This window comes from Hemicordylus capensis, chromosome 5, assembly GCF_027244095.1.
Source record: "Hemicordylus capensis ecotype Gifberg chromosome 5, rHemCap1.1.pri, whole genome shotgun sequence".
NCBI classification, from domain to species: domain Eukaryota; kingdom Metazoa; phylum Chordata; class Lepidosauria; order Squamata; family Cordylidae; genus Hemicordylus; species Hemicordylus capensis.
In genome coordinates this window covers 144,584,173-144,597,128 of record NC_069661.1, presented here as the reverse complement: position 1 = coordinate 144,597,128, position 12,956 = coordinate 144,584,173, and the positions used below count along the sequence as shown (strand labels likewise).

Sequence of the window (12,956 nt, the reverse complement as noted above, 5' to 3'; positions counted from 1 at the left end):
AAAATTTAAATAATTGTTTTGTTAGATTTTTGGAAAATGTCTGAATATCATATTTCCTGTTTACTTACGGGTACAAAACTTTCCATGAACAATCTTGCCACTTAAGTTAACCGAATGCACTACTTTTTACACCGGAATATGCTGGGGGAAATGTTTAATTGATAAAAAAAAATTATTTTTTTTTAAAAAGACATTCTTAATATAATCATGTTTTAACTGTTATTGTTTCCAACAGATATTTTTGACTTAGTGGGCCCCAAGTTTGCAGGCCTATTGTAAATAGTGGGCAAGGTATTCTCATCTGTGCATTCCAGAGCTACTGTTGTAAGTCCATAGGCCTCAGTTTGCTGGGATCTCTTTCCCATAGTGCTCTTCCAAATATCACACAATGCGCCCTGTCAGACTAAACCTGGAGCCACAGAAGTTTAATACCAAGCTTCCCCAAACAAGCAAAGAATTCCTTCCGTAGATGATCTGACAGCAGCATGGTTTGTTTTGCTCTCGGTGGCCCCTCCCTCCACCATTTGCCCAACCCACCTGCTGTTTCCCGGCTGCTCTGTGCTGAGCCTCTTGCAACAAGCTGAGAAAAAAGCCTGGGGGTTGGTTCAGTTGCAGCACAATGGCAAATTAAGTCACACTTAAAAATATACATGCCAACTACACACCTTGGTTTCAAAGCTCGGTTTGTTTGGCCAAATTATTTATTATTTTATTTATTTAACATATTTGTGTACAGCCCAAAACACAAGTCTCTGGGCGGTTTACAACAAAACAATGAAAACAAGAAGTAAAAAGTTTAAAACATTACAACTATTTAAAATTTAAAACAATGATAAAAAAATTAAAAACCATCAAAATATTAAAACAGTCTCTAATTAAAAGCCTGGGTGAACAAATGTGTCTTGACTGCCTTTTAAAAAGTTGTAAGAGATGGGGAGGCTCTTATTTAAGCAGGGAGCTTGTTCCAAAGCCTCGGGGCAGCAATGGAGAAGGCCTGTCTCCGAGTAGCCACCAGATGAGCTGGTGGCAACTGCAGATAAACCTCTCTTAATGGGTGGTGTGGCTCATAGCGTTCTCTTGAGTACCTTGTACTCAACCTTGTATTTTGCCCAGAAACCTATCAGCAATCAGTGTAGATTTTTTAAGATAGGAATGATATAGTCTCTCTGAGTTGAACCAGAGACCAACCTGGCTGCCGCATTCTTGACCAATCTCTAAGGCTTGTGTGCATGTGCACATGCTCCCAAGGTTTTTTAATGTCCACTCAATTAATTTTAGATCCCGCTCAGGTTGAATCAGGATGGCCACACTCTGAATATATGTGTGCACACACTCCCTTGATACTGCCACCCAAAACAAAACAGATTCTGCGCACAGATGAAAACAATTAGAGGGAACACTGTTTGTCATGTTATGTTGATTTGTGAGTGCTTAACTCTACCTTTCTGTGTGTCAAGAATCCTTATTCTCTTCTTCTGTGATACCTTTGGCATGCTCCAGAAGCATTTTTTTGTTTATTTTTGTGTAAGAAGCATTCCCTTCATTAGGATGAAAAGTATGCCGTACAGATTGTTTTGGTGCAGTATACCCAATTAATTACGTCCAGGCTTGCCCCAGCAGTGTGTTTTAATGTGATATTTAATGCTCTTTAGTCATTTTATTCTTAATTTTGTGTGAGTTATTAAAAAAAAGAATATTAAATGTCTCTTCAAAGCTGGAAGACAAAGGCCATAAGCCAATGTTAAGTGTGCCTAATGCCCCCTATGCTGTATAACATCTCCCATACCTTTATTGGTATGGTTGTTTCCATGCCAGTCTAGATGTATGTAAAGACTTTCTGATGCCTGATGTGTATGCATACCATAGAAGCAGTTAATCTCCCCAAAGACTAGCTCTTGCTTATATGTACACCAAGATTTCCACATGGGTCTTCTATACGTCCACATCTTCCCACATACCTACACTGGGAGCAACCGCAGAAGAAGTGGCATTCACAGTGGTAAAGTTATATGTAAAGGGATGGGAGCCTCATTCTATGTTGGATTGTGGCTGACGTGTCCCCATGTGTGTGCACGCATGCATATATACGTATTCATGTACGTGTGCATCTCAGTGCTGGTTGTATGAAAAATAAAATTTGCCTAATATCAAAATAATGTACATTTATTTTTATTATTGACAGTTACTTCACATAAAAAGCAACAAATACCTTACAGTCAATAAGAGGTTGCCAGCCCTGTTGGAGAAGAATGCTATGCGGGTTTCTTTGGATGCTTCTGGGAATGAGGGATCCTGGTTTTACATCCAGCCCTTCTGGAAACTGAGGAGTGAAGGTGACAATGTAAGTGAATGAAAAATAAAAGGTGTCTGGAAGAAAAAGAGGATTGCTAGCGCAGATACAATTGTTACCTCCATATCCAAACTAATTCCTAGAACCAGAATTCTTTTATGACCCCATGTTGTATATCCATTCTGCAATGCAATGCGCTTAGAACTTGATGCAGTGCACCTTGGGATATCATTCAAAAAGATATCATTCAAATTACGATAGAAATCAGATTCAAAGGAGGAAGGAAAAACTATATGGGTTGTTGCTAGGTAACAACTCACTTGTTTTCTTCAATTTCCTGCTGCCTTGCACAGAGGGAATGATAGAATGAGGCATAGTAACTTTATCCTAGGCAAATATGAGGCAGCAGCAGTGGTAGTGAATGAGGAAATTAGATGGTCTAGAATGGCCAGATGACAGTCACGCCTTGTATAAGCTAGAAACAGTTAGTTGCTGACCACAGATACAGGGTTATTTATTCCACTAACTTTTTGTTATATTTGATTTTGCTTTCAGTGAATTTTGATTCAGTTCTGCAGGTTTGTTTTGTGTAAAACCTTATCTGATATTACATGGAAGTAAGTAATGTTTTTGTGTGAAGCATGGCATGCAAGGACAGATTGCATTAAATAATGGGGAGATCACTTTCTCCTTCTGGGTGCCCTGGTTTTTAAAAGAAATGTGTAATATATGGGCAGGTGTGTAAAGTGTGTTGTGATTACATACTTGATTCTCCATATTCATTTCTATATTTGTGAAAAGAGATAATAAAAAATAATTAAGTGCCCAGTTAATTTTGACTTTACTTAAGATTGGCATTTGGTCACTAAAAATGGCTGGTCAATTTACTGGTCAAATATTGTTAGGTAGTGGTATAATATTTAAAACGTTAATGTGTTAGGGCAATAATGACCATAAAGAATTGTAGTAATGGCAAAATGGCGGACTTTTAGACTCCATTTTTTGCTTTGGCCTTCATCCCATACCTTATTGTTTTTATTCAAAAGTTTCTGTAGTTAACTTCACATAACCAGTAGCAGAAGCTAGGGTGTCTGCATTAACAGTGAGGAAAGAGGGCAGAAACTCCCTGGAAATAGTTAAGTTACAGGGAAACTTGTGTATGTAGGGCTTTGGAGCAAGGGACCCTCACTTTTGCCAAATGACCCAGGATTGATTAAAAATGTAAGCTACCCTTATATTGATAAGAAGGTTCTTGACAGTATTTGGCCACAGTCAAACAAGAGACAGTCAATTGACCCAACATGTAGATAGGTGTATTGGGCAGTCGATGGGCATTTCAATGCTGGCTTTATGGGCATTCTATGAAAAATAAAATTTGCCTAATATCAAAATGTTGGCAAATGTGTTAAGCAAAGCTGAAATCACATTTGTGCATGTGTTTGAAGAAAGCATGGGTCATGCACTGTGTTCACCATTATTATTTGTCATGGTGGTTTCATTTTTTGTGTGTGGAATTGCTGCATATGCTGGAACATACACTGAATTGCTATGGATGTTACTGGCACTTCTGTATATCTAGATATTTCACCAAAAATTCATCTGCTGTGTCTTAACTTGTCTCCTTCCTTTCTATGAATTCATGCAACAGTAATGATCTTTATTAAAAACAAAACAAAACTGAGAGGCAATTTTAGAGGTCAATATTCCTAGAAAATACATATAATTACGAATAATAACTGCCCAGAGACGCAAGTTTTGAGTGGCATAGAAATATTTTAAATACATATTTTAAATAAACAAACACATAAGTAAATAATTATCAGATGGGAAATTTCCACTGCTGTTTTATGGTTTTAGGCATGAGACGCAGTCCAAAATATATAGAAATCAACATAAATGTGAGTCAAACTGTAGAATCCCTAAGGTAGATTTAAAAGCTTCCTATTCAGATTACTAAAGACCAAATTCTTAACATGCCAAACCCATTCCAGAGACAAAAAAAGAGGCGTTTCTTCTTCACTGTGGTGGCCTTCATAATCCACAGTTTTAGAATTCCTGAAATCTATTTAGTTGAGATCCATGAGCTGGGTCTTAATAATAACAAAACCAGAACTGAATGATCACCAGTATGAAAGGAAGGATAACTTATACATTTTATAACTTCTTAATGATTGAATTGCTGTGTACTTCTGTTCCCCAGATTGTAGTAGGAGACAAAGTTGTGCTCATGCCAGTCAATGCAGGGCAGCCTCTTCATGCCAGCAACATAGAACTCCTGGATAACCCAGGATGCAAAGAGGTGAGTTTGAGAAGACCGTAGGTATCTGCCCTGGTGTGTTGGCGAGTAGTAACTCCTCATAGGGTTAGGGGTTGGGGTTAGTATCAGATTGATGGGAAGGCAATGGGTGGCCTTGATACAACCGGGTGACAACTAAAAGGGTAAGGCAGAACTATGATGCAGATGTGGACAGGATCACGGATTTGAAAGTTAGATCTGCTGAGATCTCAGGCTCCTCCTATGGGACTAGCTCTGGCTCTTCTTCTAGGTCAGTGATCACTGCTGGATCATGGTCAGTGCCAGAGGCTCCTATAGGGGCCAGCTCCTTTTCTGCTTCAGAGAAGGTTTCTTCATGGAGGGTCTGGCTGGGTCCTGAAACCCCACTATCAAACTGTTTCTCTTCATTTGTTCATGCCATTAGAAAGTTTATGTTTTCTGCTGTCCAGTAATGCAGCACAGGCATTTTAGAAGCCAGGTGAATGTGTATGAATCATCAGGTAACAGATACTGTCGCTGGAGCTTTTTCACAATACTGCATTCTGTCACAGGAAGACTACAGTAAATGTCATGTGGCAAGACAAGGGGGTTGTGCGAATACTCTGAAAAGGTGGCAGTATCCATCAGATGGCACTCTACGAACACAAGAGCTACACTGCTGGACCAGACCAAAGGTCTATCCAGTCCAGAATTCTGTTTCCAACAGTGGCCAGCCAGATGCTTCTGGAGCTCACAAGCAGGGCATGAAGGTGACAGCCTTCTCCTGTTGTCTGTTCCTAGTATCTGTTATTCAGAGGTAGACTGCCTCTGTGCATGAAGGCTCAATATAGCTATCCGATAGACCTTTTTATTTATTGCATTTTTATCCCACCTTTCTTCCATCATGGAACTCACATAGAACTTTCCCATCCAGACACTGATCAAACCCAGAGCTGCTTAGCTCCAGCAAGGTTGCTGCATTGTGTGCCTTTAGACCATACCCTGGGGCCATCCTCCTATCCTTTATCAACTTGTCTAACCATTTTTGTTTTTAAAACAACCTAGACTAGTGACTGTCTTCACATCTATTAATCCAACTGATTGTAGAGGTGACTAACTGAATAAGAATTTTTTATTTTGAGTCTGAATTCGTAAGGTGTCACTTTCTTCCAGAGAAATGTTCAGTGCTAGAATCTGTTTTTAGGTGGCAATGGGTGGGCTTTTGAGTGGATAAAATCACTCAGGATCTTTTAGCAACAATAGCTGCAAAAGTAAATGGTGGCAAGCAAGTGCCTTGGCAGAATGTGACATTATAGAAACATTATTCTGTAAATCTTCTACAACATGACCTACAATTCTGTGTATATTTGACCACAGGTAAATGCTGTCAATTGCAACACCAGCTGGAAAATCACCTTATTCATGAAATACAGTTGTTACAGAGAAGATGTGCTGAAAGGTGTAAGTATGACTGACAGAATTCTGGATTTTTGGCGGGGAGGGGACTAAATTTCAATACTTGGCTATACTGTATCTTTTTGGCTTTTTTAATGTGAGCAATTTACTTTAAATGCAACAATGCAGATATTCCCTATTGCCTATTACTTGCCCCTGATAATCAGGCATGAAAAATTATGATTTCTTTTCAACATTTTATACAAGTTGGGTCCTTCGTTTTTAAAAATCAAATCGTCATATACAGAGAAGAGTGTGGGCCAGTACTTGGCTACAGATGCATTATGAAAACTTTTATGGTCCTGTGTAATGTATAGAGATACGAATACAACAAAGAAATATGCTTGCTATAATACAATGGTGGCTGCTGCCTGTTGGGGGTTGGTGGGAGCTAGAAGTGGAAGAGCAATCGCAAGCCCATGGTTTCCTCCAGGCTGTGAAGTTGTTTACTTTTCTCAACCAAGAATTTATTTATTTAACATATTTCTATACCACTGAAAACTTGTCTCTGAGCGGTTTACAATTAAAATAATTTAAACATTAAAACCATTAACATTAAAATCATTTAAAACCCAACATTAAAAGTATTAAAAACTATAAATCTAATCAAAAGCCTGGGTGAACAAATCTCCATCATTCATACCAGCCCTTGGCAGCTGGCTATTGCATCTTAAATTTGCCCGTCAGTTGGCTGCAAGTAAAGCAATCATGGCCTTAGACTAGTTAACTGTGGGTATCAATGTGGAAAGTGGTAAGGTCCTCTCTCTCTCGCTCTCTCTCTCATCCTCATGCCGCTTCTTCTCCTCCGTAGCTCCTTCCAGTCTTCTATCAGCCTTGCCTCCATTTCTCCCCCTCCTTGCAATCTCAGCCCTTTCCTCCCTATACAGGACTAGGCTGACCATCTGAAGTGGGGGCGGGGCTGGATTATTGAGCATTTATTTGTACTGCTTGAAAATATTGCAAGGTATTTGTTCCCCATCCAAACACAGAGAGCTCACTAGTTTCCTTTCTTCTTGCAAATATGCACTTGCATACTTGAAGAAAAAAAAACCCAAGCCTTTTTTCTTCCTCTTTCACAATATAAACATTTCTGGGATATGAGGCTGCAATCCTATGCACACAACAGTTACCTGGGAGTAAGCCTCCATGAGTTCATTGAGGCTTTACTTGGAATAAATTGTCTAGAACTGGCTGCAATTCTATGCAACATTCACTTTATCAGTGCATTGTGGGAGCAGCTGATGCTGACACACAAGCAATTAGCCTGGATTAAAGTCTCGTGCCCTTAACCTTGGCTAACCAGCAGGCTTCCTAGGTGGGTTTGCTGCCATGGTGCTGCTTGGAGCAATGCAGCTCCCAGCAGCTCTTATGGGCAGCCAAGCCCGGGCTTAGCTGCCCTAGTCTGGTCTTGGCTGCTTGTGAGAACAGCCTCAGGAGGTGGCTGTTTGTTATGAAAAGAACTCCCCAGAGGAAGTGTTAGTCCACCATACCCCATCTCTTTCCCACCCCATTTTCTAGATCTCTGAATGTTGCTAAGATTTGCTAGTGAAATTTTAAAATAGAAAAAAAGGAAAGGAAAAGAGAAAAGTACCCAGCAAATGCTGGTGAAATCCAATGCCTTCTGAAGGCTTGGTTGGGCTTCTACCTTTTCTGAACTCTGTTTACTTACAGACTGAGAGCCCTCATTTCGCACAAACTATGACCACATTTTACAAAAGACGGAACACCAACACAATGTGCTCTCTCTAATAAAAATGGGGTTTTCTGCTTCTTTCCAGCCGTATTCAAAAACTGTGCCTGCCTCCAGGTGCTTCTGATTAGTGGTCAGGTAAATCAGTCATAGCTGAGCCTTTCCTTATTGGCTGAGGTTCTTGGAGGGCCTGGAAGTGGCTCCTAGAGGATTAGCCTACCTCGTGACAACAAACAATAAGCTGGTTATTGGCTTGGAGGCTTCTTAATATTAAAATTGGGGAGGCAATTCTTATGCTAATGTTGTCCATGAAGGATACAGAGCCTGGTGTCCACCCTGGCCACACAAACTACAGGTCTATAGTAGAGTCTTGAGAGATAGAGATGATGCATATGTTACTGAATTCAAAATGCTGCCTGCAACTTATAGTTAGGTGAGTAACATGGCAGCTGCAGATGGAGATCTTTAAGGGGGCTGAGCCCACTTTGCCCCTACACAGGAGCCACCACTGCTATAATAATGTTGGAATACTTTTATTTATTTATCCAGGGAGATGTTGTCAGATTGTTCCATGCTGAGCAGGAGAAGTTTCTGACTTGTGATGAGTATCAGAAGAAGCAACATATCTTCCTTCGCACAACACTGCGTCAGTCGGCCACTTCTGCAACAAGTTCTAAAGCCCTGTGGGAAATAGAGGTATTTGGGGGCGGCGGGGGGCTGATCCTGACATTGTTTTTCCCAACTTGGATTCAGATACCTTGCAGCATGTAGCTCCCTGAGAGTTGTGTTCAAGTATTCTATTGATTAAGCTGCTACCTCATTCTTATGTGACAACGATAACTTAAATACATGTGTGTGATTTCCACAGGTGGTACATCACGATCCGTGCCGTGGAGGTGCAGGGCAATGGAACAGCCTATTTAGATTTAAACATCTAGCAACTGGAAACTACTTGGCTGCAGAGGTAGGAATAGCTGTCAGTTGAATACAACAGGATGAATAATAGCAGTGAATTAGACAGAGTGGAGCCCCTGCACTGGTGGAGTTTACTACGGGCCAGTTCACACGTTAATTATCTGTGGGCCAGTTTATACGCATGGTTACTTCTGGGAAGTCGCATTGTGTAGGCAACCAGCTGCACGGTTCATATAAAGGGCTGTCCAGCTGGTTTGGGCTGATACCATGCCGTGTTGGGGAGTTTCTCTATCGTGATACTTCCTCTCAGGTAAGCAGCTATTGTATGGCTGAGGCACTGATGCGATCCTCCTTTGTAGAAGTAGCCATACCTTCAGGATAACATATGAAAATATCTGAAATATATGTGAGCCTACCGTGCTTTTTGTGCTGGGAGCTTTTAAAATGTCCAGTGCCTTAGAACAACGCTCTTTTTTCCCTTCCTCTTCACCTGAGAGAGTATTCTATGTGAAATGTTAGCTGTGTTCTCAGTGCAATGGTACATTTCAGGAATGATGGAAGGATGCCTGCTTTTGAGTGTGAAGGCTGCAAACTATGGCTACATCTAAGCCCAGAGTATGCGATTTTAGTGTCAATCGAAGCCCCGCCCCCATACCAGCCAGGTATGCAGGCAGGGCTTCTCTTAATCTCTTTAGACAGATGCTGTACTTGTAGTTGGCATGCAGGGTGCTGTGTTATGCTGTGTACTGGCATGAGGGGCGGGGCTTCAGTTGACCTTGCAACTGTGTACACTGTACATGGTTACAAGAACTCTAGTTTACTGTGAATCTAAGGTGCACATGACCTTTTGGTAGGGTTATCATTTGCAAATGTATTTAGCATTAAAAGGTATTGCATCTAGTATTGCCATGAAAGCAAAATAGGTGCTTTTGATAACTTATTTCTTTGTGTTAAACCTTTTGTTATATGAATACAAATACAACAAATATTTATATACCGCTTTTCAACAAACGTTTCCCAAAGTCATGGAAAAATGGCTTCCTGCTCCCAGAGGGCTCACAAATCTAAAGAAGAAACTTAAGACAGTCCCAGTTGCTCTACCCCTTGCTAAATAAAGAGAATCAACACTTTTAAAAGGTGCCTCTTTGCTCAGTTATCTCTCTAAGTTTGGGGTCTTGACTTCAACTCCGAACACAGAAGCTGAAGAAGAAATGTAAAAAAAGTTGTGCTGTTGAGTCAGTGTTGACTCCTGGAGCCCACAGAGCCCTGTGGTTTTCTTTGGTAGAATACAGGAGGGGTTTACCATTGCCATTTCCCGTGCAATATGAGATGATGCCTTTTAGCATCTTCCTATATTGTTGCTGCCCAATATAGGTGTTCCCCATAGTTTGGGGAACATACTAGCAGGGATTTGAACCACCAACTTCTTGCTTCCTAGGCAAGTTACTTCCATGCTGCACCATTAGATGGTGACTGTGGTAGTCAAAGACTATACTTTGTTGCGGACCTAAAGAATATACAGCGTAAACAAAAAAGGTGCAATGTGAAAAAAGGACTTTTATTTTCACTTAAATTTAGACTTTAGCAGAATAGGAAGAATTGCAGAAAATATCAGATGTGTAAAAAGCTAAAAATTGCAAATGTCAGCTAAAAAGGAAATTAATGATAATGGTGACGGATAAAATCATTGATGGAGTATAGAAACTGACTGGAGAACATTTCTTTTACACTTCCATTTAATGCTTGAACCAGAGGGAGTACCTGGTGGAGAAAGAAACTGAGCCCTTTCTCACGAGCAGTGAGAAGGGCTACTGGATGATCACCTAGTCCTTGCTCAGCGCATAATCGCATGTCCAGACGCTCACCAGCTGCCTCTGGCAGTGTGGAGGTTTGGGGGGCGTGACTCATTGTCCTGATCCTTGGACATCCCATAATGCACCATGTGAGTGTGCAGTGCACTGTAGGGATCCTGACAAGAGATGGGGTGGCGGTGTTTGTCCTTGCTACAGTGCCAGCTGCAAGCAGCTGGCACTGACAGACGAGCAAAAACAAAAACACAGGCTAAGGGAATTCTCTCTCCCTTAACCCCGTTTTACAGGTGAGCTCCGCAGGTGGGGTTGCTGCCGTAGTGCCGCTGGCAGTTGCTCACCTCCCACTGCTTCTCACGTGCAGCCAAGACTGAGCTTGGCTGCCTTAGCCTGGTCTTGGCTGCACATGAGAGCAAAATGTGATCCCTCCATTTTGAACATCGGAACGGCCCTGCTGGATCAGGCTCAAGGCCTGTCTAGTCCAGCATCCTGTTTCACACAGTGGCCCACCTTTTTTTTTTTTTTTTGCCTCTGGGAAACCCACAGGCAAGAGGCTCAATTTTGGCTCAGTTTTACTCTCATTCTTTTCATAAGTTATTTCCTTGCGTGTGTATTTGTAACTATGTACATAATATATTTGTATTTATTATTATTATTATTATTATTATTATTATTATTATTATTATTATTATAAACTATATTTGTGTATCCCAAATATCTGTCAACAGGCATGCAGGCACCTTTATGGGCTGCAGCTAAATTTTAAATCATTCCGGCAAAGCTAAGTGACTGCTTATCTGTTCTGTTACAGCTCAGAAAGATTAGGCTGTGGTGTGGATTATCAATAACGTCACACATGGTCATTGTTTGTTTTTTGTTCAGGCTTTTCTGATAAAGATACTCACAGCAGAATACGAAGAATAAACTCTGTATGAACAACAGGTTTCGTAACTGTAATCAGTTGCCTTTTAATTTTTTTGTTTTTTCTGGAGCTAGCACACTTTGGAGGTAACCTGGAGTTGGCAGATTGGGCTCATAGGTGGATCACCTCATAGGCAATAAAGGCAATTGCCTACAGCGGCAAATTTTGGGGGAGTGGCAAATCTTGGGGCAGGGGAAAGCTGGATCTTAAAAAAAAAAATTAAACTGCAGTTGAGCGGTGGTGGCAGCGAGAGCTCTTAGTGGGCCTGCCCACCTTCCAAATCATGTCAGTCACAGGATGGAGCAGAGATGGCAGGAGGGAAGTCCCTTTTTTTCCGTTCTAAAAGCCGTTGGGATGGTGGTGGCTGTGAGGTTGATTGGAAAGTCTCCCCTTTTCCATTAAAATGCTGCTGGCCTGTGCGGTGGAATGGGGCAGCCGTGGCTGCAGCGGGAAGGGTGGTGGTGTATGTGGGGAGTTCTCCTGTTTACCTAAAAGCAGTGTCTGCTGCTGCTGCTGCTGCGCGGAGGAGCTGCAAGGGAGAGCTCCTTCCAGCTCCCCTCCTCCCTCCCAAATGAGTGCACACCCCCATCGCAGCCCATCAGGAAGGGAGCTGGAAGGTGCTCTCCCTTGCCGCTCCTCCGTGCACTGGCAGTGGACGCTGCTTTAAGGTCAACGAGGGAACTCCTTCCCATAAACCACGACCCTTCCTGCTGCAGCCTCTGCCACCTCATTCCACTGTGCAGGCAATAGCGTTTTAATGTAAAAGGGGGGGACCTTCCCCTTGTCCCCTGCTCCCCACAGCTGCTGCCATTCTGCTGCTACAGCGGCTTTTAGAAGAAAAAAGGGGGGACTTCCCCCTCTCCACCCCTACCCTTTCTGCGGCGGTGGGGGTGGCGAATCCTTCTTGGCCACCTACAGGAGGCAAAAGGTTTAGGCTGAGGAAATATCCTCAGCCCCTGATTAGGCTGAAGAAATATCTTTGCCATGATACTTTTTTCTGCTTGTAACAACAACCTCTGTGGGCAAGTTCAGAAGATACATTGCTCAATTGGTCCATCCCATATCATGAGTGTGCCATGAGCATGCATGTCTTCCTCCACCATAGTGCACCATTCCTTAAGTGCTGGGGGGTGGTGGTGGTGGTGATTCCTCTGAGTTGCACCTCTATATGTCCTCCAAAAACTACCTCAAAATAGTAATTGGACCGCAGGTAGAGGTGTGGTTTGAATGAACTGAACACCCATGTAATTAAGGAATGTTAAGCTGAGGGAGAGACATGCTCACAGCTATCATATTTATCATGTGGGGTGGGCTGGTGGGTAAAGTATTGTTCAAATGGGCCCTATATCTTTCAACTAGATCTTTATGTAGACCATCATAGCTACACAGGGAAGTAAAAAAGGAGTTTCCTTTTTTCATTAAATACTTCAACATGGCTCTCCTTGCCAAGATAAACTATCCTTTTCTCCTTTGAGGAAGCACTTTAACTAAACCTTCCTGGCCAAACGAAGTCAAAAGTCTTGCCCTCTGTGTCAAATGTGTTGTATAAATATCCTTCTATGCTGTATAGATACCCCCCACCTTCATCTAGTGGGGCATGATCCACAGATATGTCATGCTCT

At 41.8% G+C, this 12,956-nt stretch overlaps 1 protein-coding gene across 8 annotated transcripts in view; it reads left to right on the top strand.

Moving 5' to 3' along the window:
* ITPR2 (inositol 1,4,5-trisphosphate receptor type 2) overlaps nt 1-12,956 on the top strand; it is a 352,451-nt gene that overhangs the window by 49,566 nt on the left and 289,929 nt on the right. For 7 of the 8 annotated variants that reach the window (XM_053252991.1, XM_053252992.1, XM_053252990.1 and 4 more), the window contains exons 5-9: nt 2,183-2,341; nt 4,491-4,589; nt 5,922-6,005; nt 8,239-8,385; nt 8,558-8,653. In XM_053252991.1, coding sequence (XP_053108966.1) covers nt 2,183-2,341; nt 4,491-4,589; nt 5,922-6,005; nt 8,239-8,385; nt 8,558-8,653 — 585 coding nt within the window. Of the gene's footprint in view, nt 1-2,182; nt 2,342-2,845; nt 2,908-4,490; nt 4,590-5,921; nt 6,006-8,238; nt 8,386-8,557; nt 8,654-12,956 lie in introns of those variants that run through there. The other variant, XM_053252997.1, reaches the window with a different exon arrangement.